This window comes from Athene cunicularia (genome assembly GCF_003259725.1).
Source record: "Athene cunicularia isolate RWA chromosome 2 unlocalized genomic scaffold, athCun1 chr2_part1, whole genome shotgun sequence".
Taxonomy (NCBI): Eukaryota; Metazoa; Chordata; class Aves; order Strigiformes; family Strigidae; genus Athene; species Athene cunicularia.
The window spans coordinates 31,783,398-31,796,445 of NW_020799095.1; the positions used below are offsets into that span (position 1 = coordinate 31,783,398).

General features: G+C 35.8%; 2 protein-coding genes across 11 annotated transcripts in view; one reads left to right on the plus strand and one right to left on the minus strand.

Moving 5' to 3' along the window:
- Positions 1-7,124, plus strand: part of CACNB2 (calcium voltage-gated channel auxiliary subunit beta 2) — a 168,471-nt gene extending 161,347 nt beyond the window's left edge. For 5 of the 7 annotated variants that reach the window (XM_026842327.1, XM_026842332.1, XM_026842329.1 and 2 more), the window contains exon 13: positions 1-7,124. In XM_026842327.1, the coding sequence (XP_026698128.1) occupies positions 1-489 (489 nt within the window). In that variant the 3' untranslated portion in view covers positions 490-7,124. The other 2 variants (XR_003397751.1, XM_026842333.1) reach the window with 2 other exon arrangements.
- The window catches only part of NSUN6 (NOP2/Sun RNA methyltransferase family member 6), a 25,703-nt gene continuing 18,903 nt past the window's right edge, over positions 6,249-13,048 (minus strand). For 3 of the 4 annotated variants that reach the window (XM_026842336.1, XM_026842337.1, XM_026842335.1), the window contains 3 exons: positions 12,420-12,568; positions 11,311-11,436; positions 7,917-8,462 (listed from right to left, as the gene is read on the minus strand). In XM_026842336.1, the coding sequence (XP_026698137.1) occupies positions 8,250-8,462; positions 11,311-11,436; positions 12,420-12,568 (488 nt within the window). In that variant the 3' untranslated portion in view covers positions 7,917-8,249. Of the gene's footprint in view, positions 8,463-11,310; positions 11,437-12,419; positions 12,569-13,048 lie in introns of all 4 variants that reach the window. The other variant, XM_026842334.1, reaches the window with a different exon arrangement.

Below are 13,048 nucleotides of genomic sequence, written 5' to 3' on the forward strand. Positions count from 1 at the left end.
GGATCTCAAGGAGACCAGAGGAATGATCATTCAGTCCCTGAACGCAGCAGTTCACAAATTGAAGAGGAAGCACGGGTTGAACCCATCAAGAAATCCCAGCATCGCTCTTCCTCAAGCCAACACCACAACCATCGCAGTGGTGTTAGAGGCCTTTCTAGGCAAGAAACTTTTGACTCAGAAACACAAGACAGCAGAGATTCGGCTTACGTAGAGCCAAAGGAGGACTATTCACATGACCACGGTGACCACTATGATTCTCACAGGGATCACAATCATAGAGACGAGTCCCATGGGAGCAGTGATCACAGACATAGAGAATCAAGGCATCGCTCAAAGGAGAGGGACCGCGAGCAGGACCACAATGAATGCAACAAACAGCGTAGTCGTCATAAATCAAGGGACCAATATTGTGACAAGGATGGGGAAGTGATATCAAAAAAACGTAACGACGCAGGAGAATGGAACAGGGATGTTTACATCCGCCAGTAACTTTTGCCTCTGGCAGTCTTGTGTTTCTTTGAAGTCTTGTAACAATGCCCCTTGAAAATATCTTTGGGTTCTTCATTGCAGAACATATGGTATCCTTCTGTATGCTGATTTGTATTGCTGTTGCTTGCATAGCAATAGCATGAAATAGAATATTCATATACTTATATTTTTGGTTAGTGCTATATGAATTAGCGTAGTACAACTGCAGAGCTCCTGATGTTGTACTATGCCATTTTTCAAGCTGTTTTTTGGTAGCTGCCACTTGAACAATATCTGTTGCCATCAAGGTGTTGTTAGTGTTTTTTAAAAAAAGGTACATTTGATGTTTAGTAACTTCCTGTGTATTCAGCAAACCAGAATCGGCACATAAAAAATCTAAAACTTTTTGTCTGCTCTGATTTTTAATTTGTATGCACTTGATTTGCATATTGATTTAAGAGCCACTATCTGTTGCTTGTACCTCTGGTGGACTCCATTTGAAGACAGAATTCAGTCTTGCCTTACACACAGGGGATCATAAAGTTGAAACCTGTTTTCTATGTACTGGTACTGTGTACTGTATATACAGTTTATAAATGTTATTTCTGCAGACACCTTCTTACTATATAAGTTTGATCACACTGTTTTAGAGTCCTAATGCCAAGTCAGCAGATTTGCTTTTGAATTACTGGCAACTGGAACTAGCCACATTTAGGAAATCTGTAACAGTGTTCAATCTAAATTTTCTTCTGTAGCAGAAAGCTTATACTTACTGTAAATATGAATGAGTGCTTGAGATAAAGGGTCTAACTCTTATACCTTATACTATCCTTGCAAACCCAATTTTGCATTTTAAATTTATGGTAAAGATAAACGAATTTATCACTATAAATTATTCTTTTCTGTACAGGTTACAAAATTGCAATGGACCCAGCTTGATTTTTTTGTTCTATTGTCAGAATAATAGAGTACACATGACAGAGGTGTGTATGTGAGTGGGTGTGTGGTGGATGGGCGTACGTGTGCATGTGCACGTTAGGCAGCAAAGTGTGAGAATCTACTGAAGAAAACAAAGGTTACTCAACAGCCCAAGAAGTCTATTTCTATATTCTGTCTATTAATTTCAAAAACCAAATTGCAGTCAGTGAATATGAGGGAGTTTACTGACCCAGGTAATTGAGAAGGCATAAATCTGCTGGCTCTTTGTTGAGACTTCAGGAGAGTAAAAACAGGCAAAAGTTACTGTGAGTGTTTCACTGGAAATGTAAAATCTTTGTGTTTTAGAGTATTTGTTTTAGTAAGAAAAGTTTACACAGCTTGTGGAGAGTTATTTTGTTGGAAAATAAATTTTTGTAGCTTCTCCACTTTTTCTACACTTGCCAATTCCTCTGCATTCCCACTTTGCAGCCAGCTCACTGCTTTTCCTTCACCTAAACTGTTGTGCTGCTGGTAAAAACTTAGAAAAATGACTGTGACAGAATACTTTTGCTAGGAGCTTGCTAGAGAAAATGTGTTGCAATCAAAGGGAGTGAACACTGTTTTGCATTGAACACCTGTTGCACTGGTAAGTGGGGGGAAATTCACTATTATTTTTGACTATAGGTTCCATACCCTTGCCTAGTGTAAAAGCTGTTCTGCATCACATATAATCTTTGTAGTAATTGTATGAATGAAATACTTTTTGTATTTCACTGTAAATAGCACATTATATAAAGACTGTAGTGGGATAATAATTAATTTAGCTGGAAGTTCTTTTAATTTATTATTTTAATTCTGGGAATATCAGAATTGCCTGATTTTAAATATCATTTTAGTGAAATGGATAAGATATATGGCAGGTGCATGTTTTCTCCAATCTCCTATTCCAGAATCCAAGCAATTCAGTTTATCTCCCTTAAACATACTCTGTCCTTCCTCTCCCTCTTCCGCCCCTCTTCCCGATGCTTTATATGCATTTTTTTACAACAACATAAGAGCGTGAAATTCTGCTGTCAGATATCTGGCCATTCCTCCCAGTGCTGTCTGTTGTGGTTATTCAAGGGTAGTATTTGGCTCAAAGAGTGAACTGTGGGGAACACAAGGAAAAGGTTATTTTTTCTAAAAATAAAATTCTCAGCATTTTTCCAAACATCACTAAATGTAGACAAAGGAAGCGTAGGTAAGTAGATCTGTTGTATTACCAAATGGATATATAATAGTATATATACAATGGCTTTTGATACAAGAGGATTTTCAGGGTATCAGTGGAAAATGACATTGACAGACTTTGTTGTTTGAATCATATCAGATCACATGTAAATGGGAAGAGAAGTTACATTGTCTTGCTCTATATAGCCTGGCTTTAGCTGTTTTACAGCTTCAGTAAATGCTGTTAGATGACAGCTGTGTCCTCCAAGAATTGATCTAAGGATTCTACTTTAATACCTTCAAGTTTTTTTTTTTTTTTTTTTTTTTTTTTTTTTTTTAAACTTTTGCTCCAGAGAGTATTTACTTTCCACCGTTCTTAAAGCATTTTCTAAGGAACGTTTGGCAGAATTTCAAGGCACCGAGTAGTGAATGAAAACCATAGAGTAGGTAGCCATGTAGAGACAAATAAATGAGAAAATAAAGAGCATAGTCCAAGCCCTAGTATTAAAGTATGGCCTATATATTGATATATGGAATTTAAATCTCTTACCACAACAAAAGGCATGTCCCAGTCCAACTAATGAGAGGATCATGTTTTGTATAGTGCTGCTAATAACGTACAGAGACAACATACTAACACATGTATTTCTTAGGCAGACTCACTCAGTAGGTTTTTATTAGCCTTGCTAAGATACTTTCCTTCAGTTATTGTTTTAAGAGTGACAAATCATTTGTAATGTGAGCTTGTACTACACATATTGCACAATATCACCTGCCTGCTGGTCACTACTTTATCAAGCACTTTAACAGAATTATTTCAATAAGAAGCTTTAAAAATACTCCAACTGGAGGACATATCGAAGGTTATTGTGATGAAATGTCTTCGCAAAATTTTGCCAACAGGGAAGTTTAGTATTATTGTTTGCATTAGGATACCAATGAGTTCATATTTCTGTATCTGGTTTTGGGAGCTTTGAATCTGAGGAATGGTAGAGGTCCCAGTGAGCTCCAGAGTCGTCTTATGTATGTGTGGTGCAAAGCAACCTGTAAAATTTCTATTCAAATGAGCTAAAAAGATAATAGAACCAGTGAGACAGAAGGATAGTTAAGTGATACATAGGCCTTGTCAGTTCTCGCTCTGTATTCTTCTAATGAACTTCAGTATATAGAAATGAGATGCATTTTAACAGTTATGTGTATATATGTTAGATGTTAACCTTATTTTTGTATGTCTTTTCAAATGAATACACATCAGTGCTGTCCAGCGGCCCCAGCCTATATCAGTTCTTTAGTATCACACAGAAATCATGGAAGAAAGATTTTTCGAGGAGGAATGGGAAAGAGGTGAGACTAACAATCTCCAGACCTGTTAAGAGACAGGACAGTGGAGATGAATAAGCAAACAGGTTTGTGCACAAAGACAGCATCAGTAGGAGTTAAGACCTGAAAGAAACTATTTTTAAATCAATACATAAATTATTGCCTAGAAATTAAAAAAAATTCTTCTAGAATACTCATGAATTCATGTTCTATGTCTAGAATCAGTTCAGAATTTCTGAAGAGTTCCACAATTTTTGCTTCTCAAGGTGTAAAATTAGTTTCCCCCTAAGGATTTGGCCCTAATTAACAAGGACCAGTTTTAAAGCCACAATGAGTTTCAGTGGAGGACCTGTTTTTACAGAAATCTGTAAACTCTTAACCTGTAGCCCTTATTATAAATGGAGAATAAGGAAATGCAATTCCACTCATCAAACCCTCAATAAAAGTAGAGGCCTTCTTTTCACTTCTCCCTGCATACCTGGTTGCTCATCCTATACATGCAGTTCCTGCCCAGGTCTAATACCCTGCCCCTTAATACTTACTGCTTTTATGAATTTGTTCGTAATTATCATTTTTAAGCTCCGTTGGTTTGTAAGGTCATACTCCTGTTCTGTGACGCCTGCAGAGGTTTTAATGTGAGCCATTATCATTCCCTAGCTGGAATGCAGTGAGTGGTCTGATTGCTTTTAATCAGTGTCTGTCCCTATGTAAAAAGGTTAGTGTAAACCACCTCCTGTATTAGTCACTAAAGACCTCTTCAAGACTTATTTGTGTTTGTGGTTGCATTTGACCTCTGATTGCTTTTACACATCAGGCTGAAAGCTATTTCCCAAATGCTTTTGACTTTAACTCTATTCTCTCCATGAAAATAAAGCACATTGCAAAAAACTTTATTACATAGTTTAGAGGAAGAACAGAGAAATTATTTTTCAGAGTGTAATATAACATTTCTGGTGTACATTTACTTATATTTATTACTTTATTGCAGATTTTTCACCAAAATTTTAGTTCTTCTATCATCTGTAAAATATGTGGATGCTGCTTTTATGTGAATATATTTAATCAAACATTATTCAATCAAATTTATTGCTTGGCAATTGGTCTATAATTTATTTCCCCACTTTTATATAACAAACTGTTACATATGAGCTTACAGTAGTTTTATAGACAGTTTCTTTTTATAACTTACCACCCTAGAGATGTGTTCCTACGCAGACCCAAAAAAGATTTATATCAGATATAATAGAGATTAAGCTGGTTCTTCTAACTCACCCATGTTCTCTTTTCTTACTGTATTCTTACCACTTTTATCTATCACACTTACCTACTCTGCAATGAATTTTAGCAGTACAAAATTGGATTTGCTTATAATTTTTTTAGTCATGAACAATTCAACATAAAGAGAAGGTTCTTTTATGTTTTAAACTACTCACTCCAAAGTCATTTCTTGATCACCATCACCAGCCTGTTTCTTACCAAAATATTCCCTTTTCCTTAAAAAGCATATGAAATCCTATGATTTAAAAATTGGTGGACTCTATGACACTGAAACAGGAAAAAGATGTATAATAATTTCGTACTATACTAGGCTGCCTATTTTAATATCTTTATATTGACCAAGATATTTAGATTTGGCACTATTACTAATCACTATTTCTGCAGATAGAGAAAACTACTTTTCAGACTTTCTTAAAGACAAGATCTGATTGCATGCCTAATCTATTTTGTAGGATTACTCTTTCAATACAATGACAATAACTTTTTAAATTTAATATATAAATATATCGTATATATATAAAATATAAATATATATATATTCAATTGTGCTTCAGCACCAAACACTGAAGCATAATGATGCAGTTTGTAAATCATTCTTATCAAGAAAGTAATCCTATTATGTATCAGAAATATACATACACCATACATCAAAACTTTGACAATGAGGAAGTATTCCTGCACTTCTAGTTAAAGTCACAGTAAGATTGGAAAAGAAAAGAGTAGGGCATTTATCCAACTTTAGTCAGCTAACTTAGCCAATCCTGTAGTCCAAGAAAGGATCCTGGCTCCTTCAAGGGAGCTCCTCAATTTGTAGCATCTTGAGTTTCTGCTTTCAACTGCCTGGTGAATAAGTCTCTCCCCCGCACAATCCCCAATTACCAACAGAGAGAGCGGCCCAGGGGAAACAGCTGAGGCTTATCCCTTTAGTATACTAAGTGTTCTTTTAAGTCTAGCAGTTGTCTTTTGCAGAATCAACTCTCATAGTTCAAGGTATCCGCAATTTTTTTCAGGTTAAGTCTGGTTTGCAATTACCCTAGAATCAAGTACAGTTACTCCCCCCCACAAGAAACTTCTCATATAAAATCAAGTGAGAACACCTTCTTGAAAAGCCTGTTTATCGTTCAAAACTAAAGAAATCTGGGAAAGTCTCAACAAATCTTCCACTAAAAATTCAGCAATCTTAATTCTTTCAAATTCAGCATTGCACAAATCCTGTTGCTGAAACTGGAGGCAAAGTTCCTTATTTTATATACATATGCAAATTTCAGTATATAGTCTATGTGTGCTGATTAATGTTTACAGAATTTATATATTCTGCAAAAAGCAAATGCTTTTTTTACTAGCACTGAGTTAAAGATTTCAACATGTACTTACAGTAAAAGACTAATCCCTTTTGTTACCAAGTAATTATTTTATCGTCCGTATTTAGACTTAAAAGACTGTAATTTATAGTATGAGCTTTTATGATTCTAAATAGGATATCTCACTACTACTGATGAAACAAAATTACTTTAAAATGTCTTTAGACATGTTGTGGCTAATGGCAAGGAGTGACCAACAACAGTAGACAAGTAGTAGACAAGGATTCCATCCTCCTACCCTGTGCTGCTAGGGTAGGCCTTACAGAGGATTCACTAATCAACCTTGGTAGAACAGAAGAAGGGACATTTGCTTTATTTCAGAACAGTAGAAAACATATGGTATCAAAACATTTATAGCAAATATAAGTAAACAACCAGACTACTGAGAAACAGAATAGTTTTGGGGTTTTTTTTTTGATTGCGAGTAAATGCAAAAGCACTTCTGACGGTATAAAGACAAATCATAAAAGAAGTATTGCTCTTTTTAATCCAACCGAATAGTTACATGTGAAGAGACAGACATTTTCAGATAATGCTTTTAAAAACTAGAAATTGATGAGAGGAAAAAAACTGGCACAGATGTCAATTTATGTTTTTGAATTGTACTTCCTTTTCCCTCTAATCTTAGTGCTATGGTCAGTTCTAGCAGTACTAAGAAAAGAGAATGCTGTTCAAATGGAGAACATCTGTGGAACTGAAGCAGAATTTTTAAGTACATCTAACACCTTTAAGAAATTTAGATTATTAAAACTTTGAGCAGTGTATTAAGGCAGTTCTCATTAGCATGCTTCCCCAGTTTCAATTTTCATATGATTTTTAACTGGTGATGCTTTCTAACCAATAAAGAGTTAATATTCTTAGTTGTCTGAAAGGTGATTTGGAACATTTCAGATGGTATTATGCATTGTTTTCTGTCTTTTGATATATTAATCACAACTGTAGCCCCTTCTGTTGCAAATGTTTGATTTTAAAATTGTCACTTGTCAGTCAGTCGAATAGGCTATTTCAAAACCAATACACTTTATGCATGGGAAGTTTGATGTTGAAACAATATTTATTTACATTCCCAGAGTGAGATGGTTTAATATATTCATGCTGCTATAAAAGACATGCTACAAAGCCTAATCGTATTTTGTGTATATACTATGTGTACAGAGAATCTTGCTTGTATTAAAATAAATGAGGTTCTAAGTATCAATTTATAAAACAGTTCTTTGTAAAATGCTACAGTTATTTAATGAAACATTAACTATTGGTAAACCTCCATAGAAACTACCTTTTCCAAAATTCATTATAATTGTTCCCATGTAATTTATTTACGTTGCACTTCATAAAGTAGCTTACTTCCCCTCCCAGAGAAATCCTGTTCCTACGCTTGCTGCACTAGAGAAGCAACTCACATGGGGAAAGATTGAACAGACAGTGAACATACTTGTCATTCATGCACTGACCTACTGTAAATATAAAAGCAAATGGAGACTTCAAATTGATACTACCCTTCCCCCAGCCATGACTTCCCTTCTGCAACCTGTGGCTCTTTCCCAGCAGAACAGCTGGCAGGTTTTATCGCTGCCATAGCAACCCTGCCGTCAGCCTGTTGGCTTGGCAACAATGCAGCAGGAAGAAACACACTTCATGCCTGAATTCTTCTTAAGACTCACAGAGGTATTTTTTTCACGTTGCATTACTAAATGCTTATTTGCTGTTCAACTTAATAAATTTTGCAATAAAAAATCCTATACAGTCTTTATTTGCCCGTGAAATCAGATCATCTTCCCTGGAATCTTGCAAAGAATTAATGTCCATTCCTTGCAGTGGCACAGCAGATGGATCAAATCTCTGCAGCAGCTTCAGCTGATCAAGCGACAGTCCAGTTCCCCTCATGCCTTCTCCTCCAATGTGAGGTTCCTTTTCAAGTAACAAAGAAAAGTGAAGTGAAGCATCAGTAAAATTCTTAAGTGCCCTAAATGTGTTCTACTGAGTATATGCAGAGCTGCCTAACCGCTAAGGTAGACAAACTACATTTGTAACACTGACACCAGGGGAGGATTTAGAAGTAACGTGGCCCTTCTTTTCTTGCCTTCATCTGGTCAATATGTATACAAGCATATATACAAGGTCCAAAGTGCTTTGAGGAGATGGTGGTGCACCTAATCCACTTTAGCCCAGTAGTTTAGAGCACTTATTGAGGACAGGTACTCAAGTCTAAATAATTTGTTACTCAAAAGACTGAAACATCACAAGAAAGCTGTTATCACCAGATACTAGGAAGGTCTAAAGATTTTACATTGCCACTTTTAAATGATACAGCACTTCTGTGTACTGACTAATAGCTATGAGTTAAGTCCAAAATAGTGATTCCTAAGTCAGTTATTAATATACTCATTAAAAGTAGTAGAAATACCTGGATTCTTCACATTAGAAACTTCAACTGTAGAGACTGAATGCCCCAGTCCAGAATACTTTATTACCTGAAGTGACACCATTTTGGAAGATGATGCAGCAGAAAAATCTGATCTTCAGATTTTCTGTCATGTAATTAGACTAATGGGACTACTGTTACATATGTACGTATATAAGGCAGAGAAAGGACAGAAGAGCAAGCTTAGGTATCTGAATTCAGATAACATTTGGCATCAAAATTCAGGAGGGGAGAGGGCTTAAAAGCACAGCTGCCTTCTCAGCATTTCTTGTAAGTAGTGTTGAGTGCTTTTCAATACACTGATTCCTGGAAAAAAAAAAAAATCTAATTCTTAGCTGAATTGTACTTTCAGTGCATTCAGTAAGGAGATAGAACAAAATGTGCAAAAGCTGGCATTGCAATATCAAAAGTAGACCTCCTTTGTAAATCTAGTCTAGCATAGTTATAATGCAGCCATCACACTTTGCTAAAGCATGAGCTCATCCAGTCAGCACATGATGCAAGTTAGTAGCTTAACCACACACTGTGTGCTGTAAAGCTGGGCAGCCAACAGGTTGCAGATTGATTCTTCTCTTCCCTCAGCAGGATTTCAGTGCTTTCCAGGTAAGAGACAGAAGTGCCCATTGCAAATTGAGAAAAAAGAACATACAGAGGGAGACAGGGGTAGCAACTTGAAGTAATGTAATAGAAGAATGGAAAGGTAAAAGTCTAGTGAAAACAGCATTACACAGGGTCAAGCAACTTGCTCAAAGACAGACCAGTTTTTTCCTCTACTTTTTCCTTTTTCCTGCCAGTTAAGTTACTGCATTTAAGATGGTATACAGTATCACCTGTGTAAACACCTAAGAGGAAGTAAGTCTGCACAAAGGATCAACTGCCATACAGTAACCTCCACCTACAAGATCAACGGGTATGGCTTCAGGTCCTGGTTCTTCCTTACCCAGCATGATTCCACGATCTGTTGCCAAGCTGAGGAAGTGGGAGACAGGGGACTGGGTGTATAAGGTGTCTACTGAGAGACTAAAGATATGGGAAACACATAAAGGAACATGAGGTAAGTCAACCCTAGACTCAAGTTTCCTGTTCACTGGAAAATATCACCATAGTTCACATTACTGGTGAACTGTTTTTAAGATACTATATCTGTGGGTAAACAAGTCAGTGTTGTCTCATTTAAAATATACACAAAAGAATTTTTACAGGTATGGCATTTGTGTGTGAAAACTCATGCTTTATTCAACACTGACATTACTGGGGAGCCAAAAGTCTATTAAAGCAGAATTAATCTTACATTTGAGTTAATAGGGCTTGTATTTTTCTTTGTCATTCTACTGAAAACAACTTTTATACTGTTAGGTAAAATGTATAATCTCATTTGAAACAGATGGAACTGATAAATTCCTAGTAAATGAATGCTGAGAAAGCACACAGAACCCTGACATACAAATCTTTTAAGAAAAGCTTCAGTTCTGTTAAATCTTTACTAGTCTTCATATAATTTCTCCTTGTACACCTATTGTGTATATTTTTTTAATTTCAGTTAAAATATGCATCTAAACTTCTAAAGACAGATAAAAATCATCACAGAATGTATAAGTAAGCTAAACATGTATCAGAGTTAAAACTTCCTCAAAGCCATGATGATCAACAACTAACCCACCCAACTCATCACATCAGCAAAGGAAAATCAGTCTGACAATAAACTCTCTCAAGTTACTAACAAAGGCAACAGATATTTTTTTAAATGTATGCAGTATAGGTAAAAAATGCTAGTATATTCCTATATATTACCTCTTCCCAGACATCTTAATGATAGACACTATCTCCAAAAAAGACAAGGTACATTCTTGAAATACTGAGCCTGAAATAAATTTGTTCCCTCATTCCTTTACGTAACACAAAACTAGCTCCCATATATATAAGAACCTCCTTCCCCAAAACACAAGGTTCTTTCCATTTATTTCCCATCCTTTCTGCAAGTCTTCAGTGGCATTAATAAAAGAATTGTTCACCTCTCCTGTAAATGTGCAAAAAAGGTATGGATTAAGGAACAATTTCAAGAGAAATTTTGTCCCTGTTGTGTTTTAAATTACTGTTGTACAAATCAAAACAACCACAGTACACAGTGGAAAACAACAATCCCTAAATGAAGCTCAATTAAACACAAAAACGGATTTAGAAGTGCCTCAGAAATCCTTGTGATATTTCTATCCACAGCACTTAAAACTGTCTGCAGTGAAAGTGAGATTTATTGATAGTAAATATAGTGTGTAAATTTACAGTGCCAAAACAAGCTTATCAGATTGTGTTGAAGTACCGTGAAAATACTGTTACCTGTGGCTGAAGCTGGAGGCATGGAAAAGTTTTCAGGGCCCAAGCAACTTGTTCCTCATTTTCAGCAAGTGTAATTGTACACGTACTGTATACTAAAATACCTCCTGGCTTCAGCAATTTCACTGCCTGCAGGAAGAAATAAACAATAATTCAGCTTATTTTTAAATGCAAAAACTTTCATATTGAGCAACATTAACCAAGAAAACTATTAAGTTATAATATTAAAATTTATTACTTAATTAAACTCAAATCTTTCTGTCTAAGGCATTAGGATACTAATTCTTCTCAGGGAATACAGTAAAGGATCCCACGGATTAGAAAGATTCTTCTTTCCAAAATCAACATTATAACTCATGCAGTTTATTAATGCCATTAAGATGATTCACCTTGTAAGATTTGTTATTTTGTATAGCTCTGCGTATCCCAGACAGATTAGTTCTGTTTTCATCACCTGCTGCCCACCATGGATACATGGATATTTTTATCAGTGATATTAGATGTCAACTATTAGATTTCACATATTTGGCATGAAAGCTCTATCTGTGCTGCTGTTCTCAAGCTTTGGTTCATTTTGAATACAAATAATTCAGATTTAGACAAGTTTCATGAAATCTTACCTTTCAGCATCAGCCCAAGCACAAGCCTACTAGCATGAAAAATTGTAATACGACCTCCTGGCTTTGTACTCATCTTGTATCCCATACAGTACCTCACAGCACCACTGCATGGGAGTTCCACACAGTGAATTTACAAGAGTCTGTGCTGTTGCAGAGAAAAGATTTTAGCCTGCTCCGGACTTTAACCCTTGCAATTATTTTAAATTAAAGCTGATGAAACTGAAGGAATAAAAAAAAAAAAAACAACAAAAAACCCCACACATACAAAGTTTTTTATTTACTTTGGCCTACATATGCCTTTCTCATGCTCCAGTGAATTGACTTCACCTAGCAACAGATACAGTGGAGCTGAGACATTAACTGAATCCTAATGCTATCTTTAACTGCTGAAAAGGTAGGGAAAATGAGGCACCATTTTTTGGTATGAAGTTTTATGCTGCAAAAGCATTTATGTCCAGTTTAGCTGAGATCTACTCAATGATCAATACATACCACAGTGAAAAGCTTGCGCTGTAGTGGCTGATAAGAGGTCACTTCCTTTAAAGTTGAGGAATAAGCCATGTTTGGTCTCTGTCCCATCCCACTACATGGAGCATCAAGAAGAATTCGATCAAACGACTCTGGTAAGAATGGAGGTCCTTCTGTAAAAAGCAGTTAGTAATGTAAAATGTGGCTGTTTCTTTCCATAAGACTTCACCAAAGACAAGGACAAGCTGTTACTGTTTCCTTGACATAAAACTTTTATGTTCTATAGGTAGTGTCTTCAAATGTAATATCAGCTAGAGACAAAACAGCATTGCTGGTGGTCGATTTCATCTCTCAGAAAACTAAAGAGTTTTAATTCTGTCAGCTAAAATAACACATGATCCCTTTAGGCAAAAAATATTTTTTAGCCTTAATAATTTGAAAGTAAAATATAAAAGTAATCAAACAAAAATATTGAAATACGATTGGTCAGAGGTGCTGGGTACCAAGTTGTACAGGTAAGCCATAATGAACCACAGTCAGCTCATAACTGAATTCTGTGCCGGTCTTTACTGAGCGGAGCCTGTAGTTAACCATTAAGACTACCTTAAATAATAATAATTGGACTGTCTATAGAATAACTATTTCTTGCAATG